Source organism: Curcuma longa, chromosome 10 (assembly GCF_044706935.1).
Source record: "Curcuma longa cultivar G26 ecotype Majalengka, Jawa Barat chromosome 10, ITB_CL_G26_1.1, whole genome shotgun sequence".
Taxonomy (NCBI): Eukaryota; Viridiplantae; Streptophyta; class Magnoliopsida; order Zingiberales; family Zingiberaceae; genus Curcuma; species Curcuma longa.
The window spans coordinates 11,184,898-11,207,822 of NC_133870.1; the positions used below are offsets into that span (position 1 = coordinate 11,184,898).

Here is a 22,925-nt window from a genome sequence, read left to right on the forward strand (position 1 = left end):
TGATTTTACTCGGCAATTTACTAATAAACATCCTAAATATATATTTCAGAAGATGGGCTGTAACTGGGCTGGCCTTGATGGTAGGCTTAATCACGCACCTGACTAACTGCACGCGCTGCATTTCTGCTCATCGCAAAGGAGAGCAGCAAATCAAAGCAAAGGTTGGATAAATTTGAAGAAAGGTGAAACATAGGACACCTCATCCCACCTCGCCGCTCGGTTCCTGCTCTACCTGTCTCTGGTCTACCTTGCCACAAGCCATTCCCCCTCGCCCATAGCAACCGAAGCAATCTCAGCTAGGGCTCGCCCAGACTCTCGGTCTCCATCCATGGAGCCAGGTGTCGGCGACGCCCCCGCCTCTGAGGTCCTCCACCTCGAGCCTCATGAACAGTCGCAACGGCTGCCACTGGTGCCGGCCGATGACAGCGTTGATGTGGTGCCTTCTGACGCCTACGGCGTGGTTGAAGTCCACCGATTGGGAGCTCCCTTCGACCACACGCCCGCCTTCGAGCTGACTGAGCTGAGCTATGATGACGCCTTCGGTGGGGAAGAGGCGCGGCCGATAGGCGCAGAGACGGCCGCCGTTCTTGATGGCTCTGCAATCGAGCAAGCCCTTGCTTTCGTACCGGTAGATTCGATGGAGCCGATCTGTCAGGAGAGCGTGGGGTTGAGAGCGGAGGCGGAAGCCGCTCCGGCTCCCGTGAAGCGGAAGCGAGGGCCCGCCGAAGGCTCATGGTGCCGGGAGGAAGGCTACGGCGCCAAAGAAGGATGAGGAGGAAGTGTGTTTTATATGCTTTGATGGCGGTAATCTTGTCGTGTGTGATCGTAGGTGGGTTTACCTGCTCCGCTCTCTTGGTGTTTTGTCTAAATTCCTGAAGTTTCTCTTGTTATTTGATCTGAATTTCTCCTTTTCCTTTTTTTTACTAGGGGATGTCCTTTATCACCCCACCTGCATCCACCGGGATTCCACGGAGTCGCTGGAATTGTGGTATGTTTACCTGCATGCTGTTGAGTTATGCAGGAGTTCAAATGCTTCATTCACAGTTCCAAAGTTTTTCTTGTTCAAAACATGGCATCCCATTATGGTTTTCACCTTAATTTATAGAAATCTAGAATAATTCTACATAGGCACCCTTCTATCCTTTCGTATTATCGGATTCAGTTTTATGTTCTTTATTTGCTTCTCAATTCACTTAACGCACCTTCAAATCTTCACCTTTTTTTCCAACCCCCACCGAATACTTCCATAGTAGATATATGCCAGAACGAAACGGATTGCACACTGAACAATATCCCCGCCCAACATTGCCAAGCCCTTGTGCCAAGTTGATCAATGACTTTTGCCTATAAGACCTTGCCTAAGTTGAGGATCCACCACTAGAACTCTGCTGAAGTCTGATACCATTTTTACATGAGTTATTGTTTGATGAACTTTGTTCTATGAAAGGTAAAGCAACTCTCTCACCAGGGGAATGCCAACATGAACATGCAATCTAGGATAGGAAATTGTGCCTGCCTACCCCAAAATGACTTCAAGAGTGTGTATTCCATTGAAAAGAGGATAGCATTGGATCTTGGCCACCAAGTCTATGCAATACTCACACCAGGTTGCCAAAGGATCCACATCAAGGTCCAAGCGCATTGTCACTTTTTAAAAAGTCCCTGTCAACTTTCTAGTAAAATACCAGCATACAAAATTATTGGATAGAGAAGTGCTTAATGTGAAACTTGTACACTTAATGTTGGTGTAATCAGCTTTCAGGATTTTGATGTTTGACAATATACTTGTGTCTAGTCAAGATTGACCAAGGGTTGATCTAAATAGAGCAAGGTCGACCAGATATTTAGAAGCAAGGGAGAAGTCCAAGTAAATCAATGTTGACCTGAATGACCAGATGCTTGGTAGTCAAGTAGAAGTTCTGATAGGTCAGGCTTGACCTAGGCAAAGTCTAGTTAGGTCAAGGTTGATCGGATGACTAACAAAGGAAAAATTAAAGTACATCAAGGGTGACCCGGATGCTCGACAAGGGTAAAGTCCAGACAAGTCAAGGTTAATTGGATGTTTGGCAAAGGGAAAGTCCAGATATGCTAAGGATGATCAGATGTTTGGTAAGTGGCAAATCCAAGCAGATCAAAGTGATCGGATGTTTGGCAAAAGGAAAAATTCTAGTGGAGTGAACTTAGGTAGTGAAAAGACTTAGAGGAGTAAACTCTGAGCAAAGGAAAAATCCTAGGGGAGTGAACCCTATGTAGTACAAGAAGTCTTGGAGGAGTGAACTCCAAGCAAGCAGTAAGCTAGTTTGTTAGGTAGAATAAGACTTCTTTTGGTTGTTTGTGTTTGTATGCTTGTCTTGCAAGAAATTGGAGCTCGAAGCAAGACGGAGTGCAGACGAATGCAGTCGGACCAGGACTTGACTAGGGTTAAACCCGACCCGAACTAGTCTGGTCGATCAGACAATCAATCCCTTCGATCAGAAGACCGGTCTGGTCGATCAGAAGACCGGTCCATTCGATCGTAAGACAGTCCGATCGATCGGAAATCTAGTCTGATCAACCAGATGAGCTCAAGTTGGGTTCGGGTGGTTTGGGTTTTGGATTAGGTGATCGAAGGTTTTGGTTGATCGAAATCCAGTCTTGGTATGCTGTGAGATTTCGAGTTTGTTAGGATGTTGGTTGCTGTTGGAATTCAATGGAACCAGGGTTCTGTTGGATGTGTTGATTGTTGAAGTTTCTAGATTTTGTTTTGGGGTTTTGTTTCGGTTGATCTTGATCCTGGTGGAATTGCTGTTCAGATCAGTTACTATTGTGTGGATTAGGATTCTGTTATGGAATTTATTGATTAGCTTGAGCTTAATTAGCTTGAGCTTAATTAGCTTGAGTTGGATTTGGATAAGGTTAGCTTGTGATTTATTTCTATTGGAGGTGTTGGATTCTATTTGGCTATTAGTTTGAGATTAGGTATTGTTGTTAGGATAACTTTAGATCTGGCTGAAGCTGGTTCCATTGATTGCACTGACTCTTGCAGGACTTCCTCTGGAACATCTTCATCTTCATGGGAGACTGCATCTACCGAGGAGTCAGAATCTTCATGGGAAACAGCCACGACCTGCTCCTGTGAAGTAGCCGATGAGTCTACAACATGCTTACGTTGTCGACAAGCTGAAGAATCTCAAAGATGGGACGACGCACAGCCGACAGCTCCCGACTGTTCCCCGGCAAGTAAATGGATGTCCCATCCATTTTCGGAAGGTGGTGGGGGAAGTGATGACCTAGCACCATTGCCGCCTTCTCGACATCTTCTACGAGCGCCACTGCAACGACGGTCGAGTCCGTACTACTGGCGATGGAAGAAGATGAATAACTCCGGCGAAGGGTGACGCCAGGAGAGAGGAAAGGTGACCGAGCAGAAGCAGGCCCGTGGGCCTACATTTCAAGCCATCTCGGCACCTGCAGCAAATCCAACCGCTGCCCAGAAAGCAAGCCCGACCCAAATCAAACCTGAACTGGCAAGGTCGAGGAGACGGCGTTTTCGTTGGCGTCCAATGCAAAAGAAGAAACGGAAAACGATTGCGACAGATACTGTGAGGATTGGTGACGGAGTTGCTGGTCCGTCAGGCAAGAACCAGCGACGGCTTCGTACATCCAGCCGACAGAAGGCTGTACGTTATCAATAATGGAGCATGGTGGACCCGAATTCCCACCGCATCCATGTGTTGTAGGGCCAATGTGTAAGTGCACATTTTCTTTTGTCGTGTCGAACAGTGTACCTGAAAAGCACCCACAGGTGGCCGTCCATGTGCCATACTGTTCAACAGGGGTCCACTTGGATTCTTGGTTTTGTAAAACCAGTGGCGCTCACGGTTTTGAGCCCATGGTTTTATTTGCTTTTGTAAAGTGGCACTGTCCCGCCACTCGTCTGAGTGACTTGATTGAGAAGAAAGGAATCTCCACTTGTGACAATGGGGCCCAATGATCACCCGGCATGTGATGATCACCGTTTCTTTCTCTATTTAAGTTTGCTTGTAATGGGTTGCAAGGCAGACGAGCATTACTCGTGCCTTACTTCCCTTTGAAAGAGCATGCTTCGTTTGTCTCTCCACTTGTGTTCCCTTCTCTCTTATTATTCTCTGCCCTAGGTTTCGGCTCCATCCTGAGCTGAGAATTGATAGACGATCCTTTTTAATTCCTAGTATCAGAGCTTGAAAGGAGTCTTAAGGAGGTTTCGAGCTGTGCAAGGTGTTGTGTTCGTTGCATATTGCCTTTGAAGAAGACGTCTGTGTGCGAAGTCTACTGACCGCCGAACTCGCCGAAGGACATCAGGCGACAAAAGACGTAACCGCTGTAAGATGCAGGAGGTGTAGCATGGAGAAGTTGAGTCCCTGAGGTGAAGGCTACGAGAGTAGGCCTCGTTGTGTCAGGAAGTAGCCACCGCCTTTGACGTTGGTAACCACATCAAGCACAACCCCGTTCTGCTCAACCTTTGTTCGAGATCATCACGTAGGTATGGAAGGATCCTACTATTATTACTCAGATAGTGAAGAACAGTCGTATGCTTTTAATTATGGGATAAGTGATCTCTACAACGAATAAGCATCCATCGAGGTCTGGAGCGACCCAGACTACGATGAGGGAAGAAGTGAGGATTACGGCGAATATCCTTACGAAGGCTCGTCTCTGCAACAACCAGTCTGGGGTTGTGTAAATGAAGCATCATCAGCCTCATCTGATGAAGCGTAGTCACCGCCCGACTGCCCCTGCCAGCATGCTGAGAGACGATCCTTTTTAATTCCTGGTATCAAAGCTTGAAAGGAGTCTTGAGGAGGTTTCGAGCCGTGCAAAGCGCTGTGTTTGTTGCGTATTGCCTTTGAAGAAGACATCTATGTGCGAAGTCTATTAACCGCCGAACTCGCCGAAGGATATCAGACGACAAAAGACGTAACCACCGTAAGACGCACGAGGTGCAGCAGGGAGAAGTTGAGTCCTTGAGGTGAAGGCTACGAGAGTAGGCCTTGTTGTGTTAGGAAGTAGCCACCGCCTTTGACGTTGGTAACCACATCAAGCATAACCCCGTTCTGCTCAACCTTTGTTCGAGATCATCACGTAGGTATGGAAGGATCCTACTATTATTACTCAGATGGTGAAAAAACAATTGTATGCTTTTAATTATGAGACAAGTGATTTCTACAACGAACAAGTATTCATCGAGGTCTGGAGCGACCCAGACTACGATGAGGGAAGAAGTGAGGATTACGGCAAATATCCTTACGAAGGCTCGTCTCCGCAACAACCAGTTTGGGGTTGTTGTGTAAATGAAGCGTCATCAGCCTCATCTAATGAAGCATAGTTACCGCCCGACTGTCCCTGCCAGCACGCTTCAGCATCCGGATGTAGAGCACGAGGAGGATACATCGTTTGATTTGGATGCTGAAGTGTGCTGGCAGGGACAGTCGGGTGGTGACTGTGCTTCATCAGTGTAGGCTGATGACGCTTTATTTACACAACAACCCCAGATTGGTTGTTGCGGAGAGGAGCCTTCGTAAGGATATTCGCCATAATCCTCACTTCTTCCCTCATCGTAGTTTAGATCGCTCCAGACCTCGATGGATGCTTGTTCGTTGTAGAAATCACTTGTCCCATAATTAAAAGCATACGATTGTTTTTCACCATCTGAGTAATAATAGTAGGATCCTTCCATACCTACGTGATGATCTCGAACAAAGGTTGAGCAGAACGGGGTTGTGCTTGATGTGGTTACCAACGTCAAAGGCGATGGCTACTTCATGACACAACGAGGCCTACTCTCGTAACTTTCACCTCAGGGACTCAACTTCTCCTTGCTGCGCCTCCTGCGTCTTATGGCGGTTATGTCTTTTGTCGCTTGATGTCCTTCGGCGGTCAGTAGACTTCGTACATAGACGTCTTCTTCAAAGGCGGCAGTGGCAGTGGCGCCTGAGCTAAAAGACGTCGAGAAGGCGACAGTGGCGCTAGGTCACCACCTTCCGAAAATGGATGGGACATCCATTTATTTGCCGAGAAACAATCGGGATTTTTCGACGGTTCATCGTCCCATCTTGGAGATTTTTTAGCTTGTCTTCAGGGTAGGCATGCTATAGACTCATCGGCTGCTTCACAGGAGCAGGTCGTGGCTGTCTCCCATGAAGATTCTGACTCTTCGGTAGATGCAGTCTCCCATGAAGATGAAGATGTTCCAGAGGAAGCCCTGCAAGAGTCAGTGCAATTAGTGGAACCAGAGCGAGTGTTACTTGATTCATCGCTAGCCACTGAGCTGTTTCTATCGTCTGTCTCCCAGTCGGACGAGGTACGACTTTCTTCGGATGTAGAGCGTGATGATACGTCATTTGATCCGGATGTTGAACCGTGCTAGCAGGGACAGTCGGGCGGTGATTGTGCTTCATCAGATGAGGCTGATGACGCTTCATTTACACAACAACCCCAGACTGGTTGTTGCGGAGACGAGCCTTCGTAAGGATATTCGCCATAATCCTCACTTCTTCTCTCATCGTAGTCTGGGTCTCTCCAGACCTCGATGGATGCTTGTTCGTTGTAGAAATCACTTGTCCCATAATTAAAAGCATACGATTGTTCTTCACCATCTGAGTAATAATAGTAGGATCCTTCCATACCTACGTGATGATCTCGAACAAAGGATAAGCAAAACGGGGTTGTGCTTGATGTGGTTACCAACGTCAAAGGCGGTGGCTACTTTCTGACACAACGAGGCCTACTCTCGTACCTCAGGGACTCAACTTCTCCCTACTGCGTCTCTTGCGTCTTACGGCAGTTACGTCTTTTGTCGCCTGATGTCCTTCGGCGAGTTTGGCGGTCAGTAGACTTCGCACACAGACGTCTTCTTCAAAGGTAATACGCAACGAACACAGCACCTTGCACGGCTCGAAACCTCCTCAAGACTCCTTTCAAGCTCTGATACCAGGAATTAAAAAAGATCGTCTCTCAGTTCTCAGCTCAGGATGGAGCCGATGCCTAGGGCAGAGAACAATAAGAGAGAAGGGAACACAAGTGGAGAGACAAACGAAGCAAGCTCTTTATTTATAAACTTCAGAGGGAAGTAAGGCACGAGTAATGCTTGTCTGTCTTGCAACCCATTACAAGAACTTAAATAGAGAAAGAAAAGATGATCATCACATGCCAGGTACTCATTGGGCCCTATCGTCACATGCGGAGATTCCTTTCTTCTCAATCAAATCACTCAGACGAGTGGCGGGACAACGCCACTTTACAAAAGCAAACAAAACCATGGGCTCAAAACCATGAGCGCCGCTGGTTTTACAAAACCAGGAATCTGAGTGGACCTCTGTTGAACAATATGGCATATGGACGGCTACCTTTGTGTGTTTTTCAAGCACACTGTTCGACACGATAAAAGAAAAAAGGCACTTACACATTGGCCCGACAACACATGGGTGCGTTGGAAATCCGAGTCTACCACGCTCCATTATTGATAAGGTACAACCTTCTGTCGGCTGGCTGTACGGAGCCGTCGCTGGTTCTTGCCTGACGGACCAGCAACTCCGTCACCAATCTTCACGGTATCTATCGCGGTCGCTTTCCGTTTCTTCTTTTGCATTGGACGCCAACGGAAACGCCGTCTCCTCGGCTTTCCCTGTTCGGGTTTGCTTCGGACCGGGCTTGCTTTCTGGGCCGCGATTGGATTTGCTGCAGGTGCCGAGATGGCTTGAACAGTACAAGGCTCACGGGCCTGCTTCTGTTCGGTCACCTTCCTCTTCTCCTGGCGTCGCCCTTTGCCGGAGCTATTCATCTTCTTCCATCGCCAGTAGTACGGACTCGGCCGTCGTTGCGGTAGCGCTTGTAGAAGATGTCGAGAAGGCGGCAGTGGCGCTAGGTTGATGTGGATTGGATTGGTTAGGTTAGGTTGGATTCGGTTGAGGTTAAGAGTGGATTAAGATAAGTTAAATGGGAGGTTTACTTTCTCGTAAAATTTAATATAATATTGTATTTAGAGGATGTTGTATTTTATAATTTGCAGGACCTTGATTTGTGGATCTTGTTGTATTTGGGGGTTCTTATTGCGATGTGCGTCATACCAGGTGGGTACACCTGTACGTGGCCAATACAGGTCTTTTCGTAGTGCATGATTTAGTATAAATTTGTTATTAATTATCCTATTGTTATCCTTATTACATTCGTTGTTTGATATTTACTGTTGACCTTGGATATGATCTATTTGTTATCAATACAATCTTATTATTTGTTGTTGATCTGTGATGACTTATTATGATTGATATTGAGTATATCTTGGTAGATATAATAGTTACTTGTTGAACTGAGCATCATAGCATCATAACATATTGTTGTTGGCTCTCACTAAGACCATTGTTGATAGTGGTATAGTGAGAGCATTACAACACTGCCTGTGTGGGTGTGACCAGGACTAGTTAGATAGCTCTCCTGAGATACTGCCCCTCTCCCTCGCGTGTAGTTGGTTTGTTGTTGGAGTGGGTGATTCCTATCGTGCGCCCCAGTTCACTGCATTGGGTAGGTGTCTGGGGATGTTGAGTGCAGATAGTGATCAGACAGCTAGATAGCTTCCCTGAGATATTTCCTTGCTCCCCACTCATGTGTAGTGGTCTGTTGTTGGAGTGTGTGCAATTGTCTTGTCGTACGCCCTAGTTCACTGCACTGTGGGTGTTTGGGGTGGCGAGCCGACAGTGACCATGCATATTGCCGTTGATGTGTGTTGCATATGTGCATGCATTTGTTAGTAGTTATTTTCCTGCATTTGTTGGTAATTTATTTTACTATATCTGTGCGTGTGTTTGTTGCATTTGTATGATATATGTTTGTTGCATTTGTTTGATATATATTTGTTACATTGTATGACATTACATGCATTGGTTGTATATGCATAATATCTGTTATATGTTATGTAGTATTATTGATCTTGTTCCTTAAGTATCCTTTGAAGGGACTGTATATCCTTTGAGTTCCATGTTTATATATTTATGTTGTACACTTCTATCTAGTACCCATTGAGTATTTTATACTCACCACCCAGATCCTAGATTTTCTTTCTTTCTTCCCAGGTAGCAGATAAGGATATTGTCTTGAAGCTTGGAGTCTATTTTTACATGTATGTGTTGGATTAGTGAGTGGTTGTGTGGGCCTTTATTATGTAGTTTAGCAGTTATATACATATGTTGTATTGTTGAGCGACCGTGTGGACCTTTATGTTGAAATGTATCAGGGAAAGTTGAATTGTTACAGGGGAGATGCTGTTCGAATTTTCCTGACAGTCGTCTCTCAAGACGTGACATGCTATCTTTGATCTCCATGTCTCTAGTCCCTTCTCTAATCTACTTTAATTCTTCTCTCACGTATTTCTTTTTTTTCATCATTGCATCACTATCACTTTGAACCTTTTGAAGGAAAGGTTCTCAAATTAGCAATATTTTTAAAGATTAAAATAATGTTCTGCATTGACAATGCAAGGGAGACTAGGTATTTCTCATCTGACAAGTAATAATGTCAAACACGACTTTTGGAAGTTTATGTATGGGATGTGTGGTTCAGTTTCTACATAAAGCTGTATATGAAATCCGGACACATGCTCATGTTTGGTCCATATTAAAAATAGTAACAGCATTTACAACAAGATATTTAAGTTTATTTACAATATTGTAAATTTCAAATTAATTGAACCAAGCCCATGCCACCTACCGCATAATGTATTAAATTATCCAACTTAACCATTCTAAGTATTTGGAAATTATCCTCATATAGCATATGAAATTAATTAACTAGCGATCCATATAGGAGAAATTTTATATTTATCACATGATATCTAACTGAATGCATAAATAAAAAATGTTTACTTCTCACTGCTATAAGGATTAACAGTTGCATCATCACACTATAGATTGTTTATACAAAAGCTCTACAAATATTGATAGAGATAATTTATCTCATAAAAATAAATTTCTTGTTATCATATCCACCATTTGTCCATAATATATCTCATTTAGGACTACTTTGACAGGACCATCTTTTATTGGACTAAATCAATTGGAGTTGGATTATAAACTAACTCAACCACAATTATGGTTCACATAATGACCTGCCTAGATTACATAAGAGCCTCATATTGCAGACGACTTATCTGGACCACTCTAGGATTACAATTCTGTCCTCCGCTGATAGTTTTATGCTGGTAGATTAATTAATTTTTGAAACAATATTATCATATGCATACAATAAGAAATAGCGGTACCACTCTGGCAAATAGGAAAAATGCCAAAAAGAAAGTAAAAATTTTCAAATAGTATGCTGTAGGATATATTTGATTCAACTAGTCTCCAAAGAATCAACTTAACTAATTATTGAAGAAAATAAAGTGTATAGGTAAATCAAGTAATTAATGATATTAGAATTTATGTTATCAGATGAATAAAGATATTATTTTGTTTTGAACCATCAGTAAATGATTACATCTGTCTGTTGACAATCTTCTTGTATATGACCGTAAACAATGGAGTATGATGACATGTAAACAGTGATGAGGTCTGTGAAATATCTTGAATCCCATTCGGTGATGCTTTATTTCATGTTTCAATGCTAAACATATCTGACCTTTCCCTATGTAAATCAAGGAGGAACAAAACAAACAGAGGAATGAATAATGCATTTAGCTCGCTAAAGTCATCTACGGTTCATAATTTGATATGTTTTTCTTCTGATGTCCTTGGGATTATTCTTATGTTTTCAGGAGGAATGCAGGCGCTTGCGGCAGAGCATAAAATGTGGCTTGATTAGAAGATTGACTGTGGTAACATGTGTCATTTATTCTAATAGTTCAGGGTCATTTGCTTTCCCAATACTTTGTCTGAATCTCTTTTCCATTTTCAATGCCAAAGGGGTATCTTTTGACAAAAGCCAAAGCTATACAAGAAGTGAGAGTTAAAGATGTGAGTAAATCAACAAAAATTTTGTTGTATCGAAAAGTTTTCTGTTAATGATTCCTGAACAGTTACATGGTTCATGAATTTTGTGATTGATCTGCAGTGGTTAGCTAGTGAGAAACTGCGACTCAGTCATCTTCGTGATCGAGCAAGTGATTTGGGCCGGAGAAAAGAATATCCTGTTAGATCAAATGTGTTTGGTGTTTTGAGTATCTTACTCTCCTTCTAATGAGGTTTTTCTATATTAATTGAAATTTACAAATATAATCTTTTATCCTGAACCATTTGCTAAAATTTATTGTTTCAACTATGTTGAATTTTGATGTTTTTGATCTTCTGAACAAAATTCTTTTATGGAAGTGTTTTTTTTTATGATCTGCTTGTTTGTTTATGCTGGTATACTCCTTTAGATTTCTATTTGGGAGGATTTATGGATTTTTTTCCCTCACCAATCAATGATGAGAATGGTTCTGTTTTTATATGTAATTTGCTTATTCTGGGAGTATATGTTTAGTACGATTTGCAAGGTGAAATATGAGGTATATAGTAGTTTGTGGTTTATTGATAATGATCATTCATCTGTGATTCATGACGAAAGAGTAATTGATGATTAGACAACTGAAAACATGTAAAAACCGTTGGAGGAAAAATGTGTTTGGTGGTTAAACTGAAGGCTTTATCAATATAGGATATACAGTTTAGCTTGACATTGTTAGTTTAACTACTAGATATTATGTTGAATTCCTATTTATGCATGCATTTTTTAGTTTTTATTGGACAATTATTCTCAACTTGGTTCAAAGCAGACAGAATTAAGGTTTCTTTTAAGGGTGTCATGGGTCTGATGTAGTGATATATAGTTACCTCTTCCCATTCTTGAGTCTCTGAAAAGTTTTCCATTAACCATCCCCTTTCTCCCTTCTTTCCTCCCTTTGTCTTATGCCCCCTCATGGACTGTTCACCTATAACTCTCTTAGCTATAATTTACCATGCATTCTAGCCACCATTGCTGATTTATTCTTGACTGTGTCATCAGCTTCTCATACATCACAATTGTTCATGGTACTCTATGATTCTTGTTTTTGTGGAATCATGTGACAGCTATAACATTCTCATTGATGGTGATTTCATTGCCTTTCTACTTGCCTCATCCAAAACAGAGAACAAACTTATGGTATAGAGACAGTAGTATCCTTTTTCTTATGCTACAAACAAGTTGTAAATGCTTCTTGGTTTAACTTGCTAATTTAATTCTCCCTGTTAGACTAGTTTTATTTTAACTTCTAAGTCTCTAAACTAATTTTACTAAATTGTTTTTGTGTTAATTTACCTAACTCTTCATTTGGTGTCTTGGTTGACCATTGTATGCTTCTTAGGTTAAAAGGAAAATTTATTAGATTATGGTATGATCTACATACTTAATGGATTGAGTATTGTACTGTTAAAAAGTAACATGTACAAAAGGTTAATACAATATAGATGAAAATTCTTAGGTGTTGGTGTTAAGTTCTTATATAGGATAATATAATAAATATTAATATTCTGGAATACTCAGTGCTTCAATAGATGATATTGATATGTTCGAAGGAGATGATTAGGTTCTATAGTTAGAAAACATAAATCAATTAGAGTTTTCCTTAATTGTATATAAGGGCCTATTATAAATATTGGAGATTAAATATTAAATGATAATGAGATAATATATGTAGGTAAAGGGGACTACATAAAGATTTCCCATCATAATATGGTATTAGAGTCTTCTCCCTCATTAGATCTCCTAGGGTCATGAATCACCACTCTTGTTACGCTTTCAGTGTGGGGGTCATGGAATGTGTCACAATTCCTACTCATGATATTCTTTTTGGAGAAATCCTGTTGACCTTTGTCGCACTGATCTTACTAGCTCTCTGCAACGATTGCCTATCGCTGAGATTGGGGCCCTGACTTAGCATCCCTCAAATGCGATAATCTGAGTTCCCATCTCTTCTTGCAATTGTTTCACTAGTCTTCATCTCTTCCTGCAGATGGGCTCTGGTGCTCATCTTCATCTTCTCCTTCTCCTTCTCCTTCTTATCCTTGGAGTTTGCATCTCTCAGATCCCAACTGGTCTTGCCCGATGCTGCATTTATTTTTCCTGTTTGCTCGTTCAACATCTCTTATATTCCAATTGCCATATAGCTTCTGCAGATTGAGTAGAAGTTTTCTCTAGTTTCTTGAAGGTGACCTGAATTCCTCGGTTCAAGCTTCTCAAGGCGCAGCTGTGTTGTAGCACTTTTGCTGCGTCAGTCCAGTTTTCACAGTGCGATCCAGCAACAAATCCAAAATCCTGGAAATCAAGTCTAGGCATGCTACATTTTCCTGTGCTTTTGCTTTGAAGATTACTTTCAAATTTTTCTCAGAACATGACTGCCTTCAATCCTGTCTGTGGTTCTTCAACTACTCCAGAGTTTTTGTACTCTAAAGTTCCTTGTGATGACCTGGTTACCAAGTGTTCCAATACTAGACATACTGTTGATATATCAATTGAAGAGTAAAAATTTTGTTTAGTAGCAACCTTTTTACCTATCTCAGTCTGTGCCATCCTGTGGTTCATGAAAATACTTTTAGTGTTTGTAGGTTGCACATCTGTAGTTCAAAAACTTGATTCTAAATTCAGTTACTTCTGACCATATTATTCATAGTAATTCCCTTTTCTATGGCTTTGTTCCAACATCTTATCCTACCAATACTACTCCAGCAAATGGATGACTGTTATCCGTTAAGGGCATTGGCCATGTCACCATTACTCTTTACCACTATCTTCTATCGTATATAAACCTAAATTTTCTTTAATGCCGTGGATGAAGGAAAGGAATTCTTGTTGGAAAAAATCCTTCGAGTAGAGGAAAGAGAAAGAAGAGAAGAGAAAAGAATCCTACGGAAAGGAAGAGGGAAAGGAAGAAACATGCTGGAAAGAAAAAAAATTAAATGACTAAGTCACCATGACCTGAGCGAGGCCGCCTGTGACTCGCTGCAACGGTCGTCTATAGGTCGCATGAGACCTGTAGTCGCATGGTGCTGTCCTAGGCCAGCCAGGCAGTGGCTTGTGCGCACTCCTCCTAGAGCCCCTCGTCCTCTGCTAGCCTTGCGTAGTGTCGTCCTGCGCTAGTGGCTTGTGCAATTGAGGGTGGAAATGCGATAGAGGAAGGAATGTGGCTTTTAGTCCGATTTAAGTGGATACAAAAAGTGCAAAAATTGATCCACGGATTGATTCATAAATCCATCTGTCCATTATTTTAATAATAAGTAAACAATGGAAAAGATGAGTAATCCATTCTTTTTCATGAAATGAACAATGGAAAACTTTCCGTACAAACAATTTTCCAAAATTTTTAAATCCATCTTTCCAAGTAAACAGGGCATAAATATACTTCGCAAGTTATAAATTGCAATTTTAGTTAGTTAAGGTTCATAATTTAAGTGAATATTAGCATTAATTATCAAAAAAATTATAACTCTAACCTAATTAATTAACCATCATCTCTATACCTTCCCTCCCTTCATACATCGCTAGTGATCTTGTACCTGCTCACAACCCAATTTATTAGTCACCCTTCCCTATACATTGGTAAATTTCCTCATTCATTATTGCCCTTGGTGATTTGAGATAGAGGGCAATATTGAGTGCCACTCTTGGGAGGCAAGGATCCTACTGGGTAACTTTCCATTGTTCCCTTAGAACTCCTAGTTTTGATTGCTCCATCATATTTGACTTTGGTATCGTGGATGCAATTGTAGAGGGTCATGCTTAAACATCTTTGGATGTCAGACCCAACAGCTCAATAGGTGTCGACATTTCCCTTATGCCTCCTTTGACAATATGACTCTTCTGATACTTAGATCACTCTGGCATGTACTGACATTAATTTGACTTTCTAGATTCATCTTGTCAATATCTCAACCATTCCAAGAAATATGAACGTTAGCACCTTTGCTCCTGACTATCTGATGGCCCACTGTTTTGATGATGTATCTACAGAAGGTCCCATTTTGGGTATTGTGTGCCCTTGGTGAGAACATGATCCTTTGGGCAAAGTACTTGTTGATCGTCCCTTGATGTGCCTTGGAGGAGGTGGGAATAACTTGAGATCCTTGTGAACTAGGCCACATGGTCTACATTTTTCTCTTTGTTCTCCCGTCCAAATGAGCCCACTCTCCTAAATTGCAATGCTGCAATTGATCCCTTACCCCTACTTGTGTCTCGCCCTAGGATCCTATGATGGATTGCTGATTTCATTAGTTGTAACCTGATGATTGGGCCGTCAAACTACTTGATGATTGGGCCTGCCATTCTATACCATGTGGTGTCCGATGGGGGCTGCTTGGAGCGGTATGTTGCTGATTTTTAAGCCCTTCAGTTCTTGCGTTGTCTAGTTGCTATGAGTTCATATTGGCGTTATGCTTGCCTTCTTGTTTTTCTTGAAGCAATTTATTGTCTTTATGATTAGCCTAGAGTTTGTTGATCTGATTACTTTAGCATGATTTGTGATTGAGGGTGGTGTGAATATATAACTAGCTTTGAACCTTGCTTGTTGTAGGGTCTCATTCTTATGGTCTGGTGTTGAATACCTTTGCTCCATTTCAGTAGCTTTTGCCCTTCAATTTCCTCACAAAAAAAATGAAAATTGTTGAGGCTTAGTCATTGTTTCCTCCTATATTATAATATCTTAGTGTTGGTACATTTGTCAACATAATCTGCATTGCTAAAGTTACCTTTAATTAGTTTGTTGAAATATCCTTCACTATTTACACACTCAGAGAGTGCATTGAGAAACTGCAGATTCTTGACACAACTGAAGAACACCAACGTAGACTAAGTGAAATTCCAGAAATACATGTTGATCGACTTATGGATCCCACTTATGAGTCTCCTGAAGAAACAGATGATAAGAAAGAAGGTATTTCCTCCTGCATTATTGGTGAACTCTTTATCAGCTTTTAGCCTATTGAACTGCTAGACTGATGACATTCCTCATTATTTGTTAATATGAATTTCTCCCGTCATGCAGATAGTTTTAACAGGTCAACTGTTCCTTTGTCTCGCAAGAGAGGAAGAAATTTATTATCTCCTGGTACAGAATCAATATCAAGTTACCAATTGAATGAGGCGTCACGAAGTTTAACTACTGATTGGATATCAAACAGGAATCATAGACCAGAAGATGCAGAAGATAAGATTGCACATAATCATGCAGTAAAACATGATGCCACTGTTTGTAACAGTAGCCAACCTGCAACTAAAGTAGAACACTCTTATAACACTGCATCTGAAACTGTGATCAGATGTTCAGGTGTGTCTGTCCCACAATATGACAATGAGCACGACAAAGTGTGGCATTATCAAGATCCATCTGGAAAAATCCAGGGTCCCTTCTCAATTTTACAGTTGCACAAATGGAACTCCACTGGGTTTTTCCCCTCAGATCTTAGGGTATGGTTTGCATCTAAAAATCAAGAAACCATGTTATTGACTGACTTACTGATGAAATTTCAGCATGGTTCACAACAAAAATCTCAAACTGCTAATCTTACCCAGCCTCCAAGTTTTGCAGGTGGAGCAGCTAATGCAGGACAGAAGTTGGATATGGGTTTGAGAAAAAATAATAATCCATCACTGGTGGATATCAAGCAGAATGAGCACAATTGGAATGCAAAACAAAATGATGTGACTTTATCTTTTTCTGGGTACAACGTCTCAAACGTTGAAAATCAGGTTCTTCAGGTTTCTAATTACAGTGAGCAAAACAGGGAGCTTATTAAATCTCAAGAAGGAAGGGTTGGAGCCGCTACACGTGTCTGGGAATCTTCAGCTGATATAAATACTTGGTTTGGCCGACAGGCAAGTTATAGCATCCCTGACCCAAACCCATGTTTTTCTGCTTCCTTAAGTAGAAATCTGTACAATTCTCCAGCCTATCGAGGCATAGGAATGCAAGTAGAAAATGCTGAGAGATGGAGCACGAACCAGGACCACAGGAGTTCCTGGAATTCAGTTAGGTCTAAGCCCATAAGACCTAGTGGTCAGGGTTATGAAGGCCAATATTCTAGTCAGAATCCTTTAAACCAACAATCACATCAGGTTTCTCAATTGTACCAACCTATTCAATCACCCAATAATTCTAGAAGTCAATGGGCAAATGATGGATATGGTCTGCCTACTCCCACCCAGCAGCCAAGTAGTATGAGCTGGACAAGCCATCAATCTCATACTATGGCACCTTTTGCATCTGTTACTTCTATTCATACAGTACGCTATGGCTGGAATGCTATACGAAATGCTCAGTTGCATCAATTAGCTACTAACACAATAGATTCCGAGGCGAGTGTTCCATTAGTGGCTGCTGTCCATGGATGGAGTCCAACGTCATCCTCAAATGCCCTTGATCAACATGCAGAACCAAAAGAATGGGTTTCTGAGTCAGCTACAGTAATATCAGCTGCTGTTACCAACCTGAATTTTGGGAAAATGGATAATTTGAATAATTCATCACCAGCCAATCAGCAGAAAAAGTCTTTATCTCATCCAAGTCCTTCAGTGCTTCATTTAGGGGGAAAAGCCATTTTTTTGAAAGTTCATGTCCTAGTCCAACTCTGAGTAGTGACGAACATGGCTCTGATTTTCCAGTGAATGATCCTGATTCTCGCAAGGCCTTGGATGGACTCTCAGGTGATGCAGATGTAGAGAGTTCTGTTACTACTGTTCTTGTATCAGAACCATTAAATACAATTATGCCTTGCCTTTCTGTTGAGGTAGATGGCACGCAATCCTCCATGAAATCCAGCAATGAAATGACAGATAAGATTACTGAGGTTGAGAGGATGGATTCCCAGTCTTATGATTCAGGGAACAAACAGCCTTCTCTTGCACAGATAGATGACAAGCTGCAAAACCTCACTCCAATTGATATGGCTGAATCTGAACCTGATGCATTGGACAATGATTCAGTTCAGAAATCAGAGGCATTGCCAGATTCCAAACTAGCACCTGAAGTGACAAAAACATATAATAATCTTGATTACTGTGGCACTAATTTTCCATCTTCAGAGAATAAATTAGATCATGGACCGATTGATACGAAGGGCATCGAATTGGCATCCCCTTCTACTACACCAGTTTCTGGACCATATGAATGGAATGTCACTGTTGATTCTACCTCTGGGGAGAACCAAAATGACATGTTAGTTGCTTCAGTTGATTTTCTTCCTCCACTATCTCCAACTATATCAGATATGCTCACTGAACGTGCATCATCAAGAAACACTGATCATGAGATGACTGAAGCTGCTGCTGACAGAAGTTGGGAAATAGCTCCACGAAGTCCAAGAATTGGAGCAGCAGCCCATGGGGCTGGGAGTTTAGGTTGGGACGAGGAAGCAAAATCTAGGATTGTCAGTGGAGTAATAGCTCAAGGGAAAACCAATGTGGCTTTGGGAACTGCAGAACAAACAAGTACTAAAACAGGTTGGACTTTGCCCACGATGAAAAGAACTGCTATGAGTTCAGGTTGGGGGAAACCTACAGTGAGGAACACAAGAGAAGACTTGAGTAAAGGCAACGTCAATGTTGGCTGGGGAGCACATCAAAAAGTCAATTCTGGGTGGGAAGCAACCATGGAGATAAGCACTGGCCCAGAATCTTGCTGGGTACTGCCAGCCACAGGATACACAAATCAGAATGAAAATACAAACACTAGTTGGGGAATGACACTCGGAAGCAAGAATGCTAGCTGGAGTTCAGCAACCATGTACCATGAGAATGTGGAACTTAACAAAAAACATGGGGGCGATAAGTACCATGAAGGCAGTGATTCAGGATATAGTGCCAGGTATAACCCACAACATCGGAATTATTTTGGTGGAGGTGGAGGGTCTGTACGACCTCCAAGAGGACAAGGGCTGAGAGGGGTGTGCAAGTTTTATGAGAGTGGGCATTGCAAGAAGGGTGCATCATGCAATTACCTGCATCCAGGGCAGTAAAATTTTGGTTCCTATATTTCTTGTCCTTTAGTTTTTGTACAGTTAAACTAATGGCGTTGTGCTGGTGTATACCTTCAAAAGCTCTTGCAGTTCTTGAAGGAGCAGCTGTTCCACATGTGACTATTGGAACTTTGTAATATAGCTGGCTGGCTGTTCAGGAAATAGCCACGTTTTGTTTATTTTTTTGTATGATTTTAACGTCTTGTTATGACCACCAACTGACAAGATGGCCTGTAGGTCCTAATTCTTTGCATTGTCGATTGGCTCCACAGATGGTCAACTTGGTCTCAAGGACACAACATCACTATTCTATTATTTGAGCTTGTGCAATAACAAGTGCCATAATTGGAAGTTAAAAGAGGGAGAGAAGCACCAACTACATTGAAGACTTGAAGATTTGTGAGTTGAGAGATTGTGATGGACTATATTCAAGGAACAAGTGTTTAAGGTTATAGTCAACATTTTAACTTGCTTTCAAGTGATTTAATCATGATCTTCAAGTAGATTCAATCGATTGATGGACAGTTCAATTGATTAAAAGTGTTGAGTTGACTCAAGAGTCGACTATAAGTGTTTTACTCGTAAATAAAAAGGTTCTATTTTACCTTGAGTTGATTGAAGGTAATTTTAATTGATTGAAAGTTGAGTCAACTAGATAATCAAATCAATTGCTTAAAATAGGATACTCTATTGAATTCAAGTCGATTACATGTGTTGATTAAACAAATATCCATCCGAAGAATAATTGAACTATCATAGCCACTCATGTCACCAAAGTTTGTTCAGTCAATTGATAAAGATTTGAGTCGACCAATCAAAGTTTGAAGGGATTCTAGAAATTATATGTTGGCATATAAGTGTGTGATGTTATCCACTTGAGTTGATTAAATTATGTTAAGTTAATTGGCATGAATTTTAGCTGAGTGCATAGGTTTTCAATCATTTGGCAATTAAAGTTGGCAAGATAAATTTTTATTTTAATTTTTTATTTTGAGTCAATTAAAATTAAAAAGAAGCTAATTGTTTGAGCTACCTTATCCATTGTCTCAAGGTCAATTTACCAAGATAAATACGGGTGAAAGAGGAACTTGAAAGACAACACTTAAATATTCAAAAAAATTTATTTCTCAGTCTCTAAGCATTTTCAGAAGTTTGAATCCAACTTGGCTTCACATTTTTCAAGCTTTTCTTTTTTAAATTTCTTTAATTGGACTTTATTATTTATATCATTTGTAAGGGACAAACTATTATATGAGATTTCTCCACTCTTTAATGGAGTTTTATTTTAAGAGTATTTTTGAGATATGACTCATTTGACAAATTTGTATGTTTTAGTAGGATTGGATTGTCCAAACCATATTAAAAAATCTATTTTGTTAGCAATAAAATTTGATATTTACTACTAAGTTCTTTAGTATAGAATTAAAAATTTGTCTTAAGCTAACTTTTAGTTGCACGGGTAGATGAAATTTATATTTTTAGATTCACAACTATCCAAAATTCATGCATACCTAGCCTATCCATGTAGCAACCTCCCTACATGGACCTTGTTGACTAAATTTATGTCATATTTTCATTGAACTTTCTTTGAGCAACTTTTGTTTACACTATATATTGTCCTTTCAATTTTATGTGTGCCACTACATGGGAATTGATATACCTACGAGGTGAACATTCCATTTGTCAGGGGAGTAGACTATGGTGGTATCCGGGGGGACAAGACCAGGGCTTTACTGACATCTGCACCAGTAGAGTAGCATCTAGGAAACATGGACGATATGCCTACCACTGCTCTGCGACTGGAGGCTGTATGTCCTCTTTGTCGTTTAGTTGTGAGTAGAAAGTTGGCAGCAATGACGAGGTGAGGCGTGGACACATAACCATAGCCTTTCCCCTGTACAACAGTTCACACGCTTGATTGTCTGCATTATATTTGTCTGTTAGCTAGAAGACTTGAGCCGGGATTGATATCGGAGTGGGAGGGGATGCCCGGGACCGGTGATGGCCGAGATTATTTAGGTAAACTGAGCGAACTGGATGGTCGAACAGACCAGGTAGACTTAGTAGTCTGAGTGATCTGATTGCTGACGGCGGGACGAGGCAAGTTACCCAGGACCGACCACAATGGGGATCAGCCGGGTGAATGAGGTATTGTAACGAGCAGGTCGAGCATGTTGAATGGCCTGAGTGAACTAAGCTAGTTGAGTGGACCAAGACAAGCTGAGCAATGGGTAACACAGGCGATGACATTGGAGTGATTCAGATACCCGGGTCCAACGATAGCGGGGCTTGCCCTGGTAGGTGGAGCAAATGCCTGTGCAGGCCGGGTAAACCGATGAGTACGGATAAGCTAAGTAGACTGTTCCATAAGGGATCCGCGTGTTGATACTGGCGTGAGGCGTTTTCCCGGGATTAGCCTTTATCGCGCTTAACCTGGTAAACGGATCGAGAGACCCCATCAGGCCGAGTAGGCAGGTTCATTTAGACAGATGGGATGGACCGTTCCCTGGATAACTAGGCCTGGGTTCCCAGGGCAGCGTCGACTGTGGGCCCTGGGATCGACCAGGTTGGACCGCCTATTGACCTACCCTGCCACGTCGAGCCCGGGCAAGACTTACCATATCATAGAGTCTCCCCATCAAGTCTAGTCGAAGGAGGCATGTGCCGACTGACTAGACATGTTGTCAATTTGAGTGGGCTTAGGAAATTTGCTTCGTGATGCGTGCAACAAGATACAACTTTAAAGACGTGTCCTGGTGACGTAATTTTTGTACAGCATCAGGCACGTGCCGATGCCAGACTTTTAATGGCAAAGATTGAATGTGAGCAGATAAGCTAAGGTCATGATGAACTGATATACGAACTGGAAGAGGGAAATTGGATCGACGAGTCATTTCGAATGTGCGACACTGATCTTGCTTTGGGAGAATAACCATTTTCATCGGATGACTCCTGGTCTTAGCGAAACTATATATAGGATATGAGAGCAATTTTCCGGTGCGCTAGCACTTCGTCGTCGTCCTTCTCACTGCCATCGTGATCCTTTTCTCGCAGTTCTTCCCTTTGTTCTCCTCTCCTATTCTAGCGATGGATTCTGAAGTCCCCTAGTACGAACGCCAAATCTCCCAGTGTGAAAAGAGCACGGTCTTACTCCTTTGATTTGAGTACCGCATCCTGAAGGATCACGTCTTCGGAGTGCTTACCTACCAGCATCGTCCGCACAAGCCTCCTCCAGATTATGCTACCTTTTTTCTTAGCCAGATACCTAGCAGTTTGCGATTCCCGCTTTCATCTTTATTCCATGAACTGGCCTCCTTTTACCACTTGAACATCTCCCAACTTTCTCCTGAATCCTTCCAACTTATATGCGGAACTGTCGTCATCTGTCGTTTGTACAACATCCCCCTGGACGCTTCTTTGTTTAGCTCTTTCTACTCCGCTGGGGAGCTCTCGGCGCGGTACCTTCTTTGCCTTCCGGCCAGGATGCGAGTTCCTAAGCGAACCTTCTGCACCGGAGGAGGGATGGGAGAAGTACTTCTTCTATATCAAACCTCCTCAAGCATATCCCTGGGCAAACCGTTGGACTCCAAATCTCCCTCCGCTGCCCTTGACCAATGAAGTTCCTTCAGGCGGGACCATAGGTGAGGCCCGACGAATACTTGATGACCTTCATTTTGACTTGGAGAAGATACTCCACAACGAAGCCCTGCTGTCGGAGAGGGCTAAGCCTTGTGGACATCTCGCTTGGGGATAACTTATGTAAGTATGGCGTCAGTAAGTTTATCCCTTCGTACTTCTCTTTATGACCAATTTAATATCATTCTACAGATCAGATTATGCTAGACCATTCCACCAATAAAACCTTGAAATGAGAATTAGCATGCCCAACAACCTCAGAGTAGAGGGGGACTCGGCCGGGGATGCCTGGTTTAGAGCTCTACTGCCAATGAAGAC

General features: G+C 41.9%; 1 protein-coding gene across 1 annotated transcript; it reads left to right on the top strand.

Annotated features, from left to right (window-relative positions):
- Positions 1-277: 277 nt before the first annotated feature.
- Positions 278-19,390, top strand: LOC141835633 (uncharacterized). The gene is given in 13 exon segments (XM_074723007.1): positions 278-717; positions 719-825; positions 928-988; positions 3,026-3,219; positions 3,763-3,860; positions 6,098-6,319; positions 7,486-7,839; positions 10,763-10,822; positions 10,911-10,961; positions 11,059-11,129; positions 15,747-15,892; positions 16,004-17,518; positions 17,521-19,390. Coding segments are annotated over 13 exon segments (4,719 nt in total). The 5' UTR covers positions 278-328; the 3' UTR covers positions 18,972-19,390.
- Positions 19,391-22,925: the final 3,535 nt, after the last annotated feature.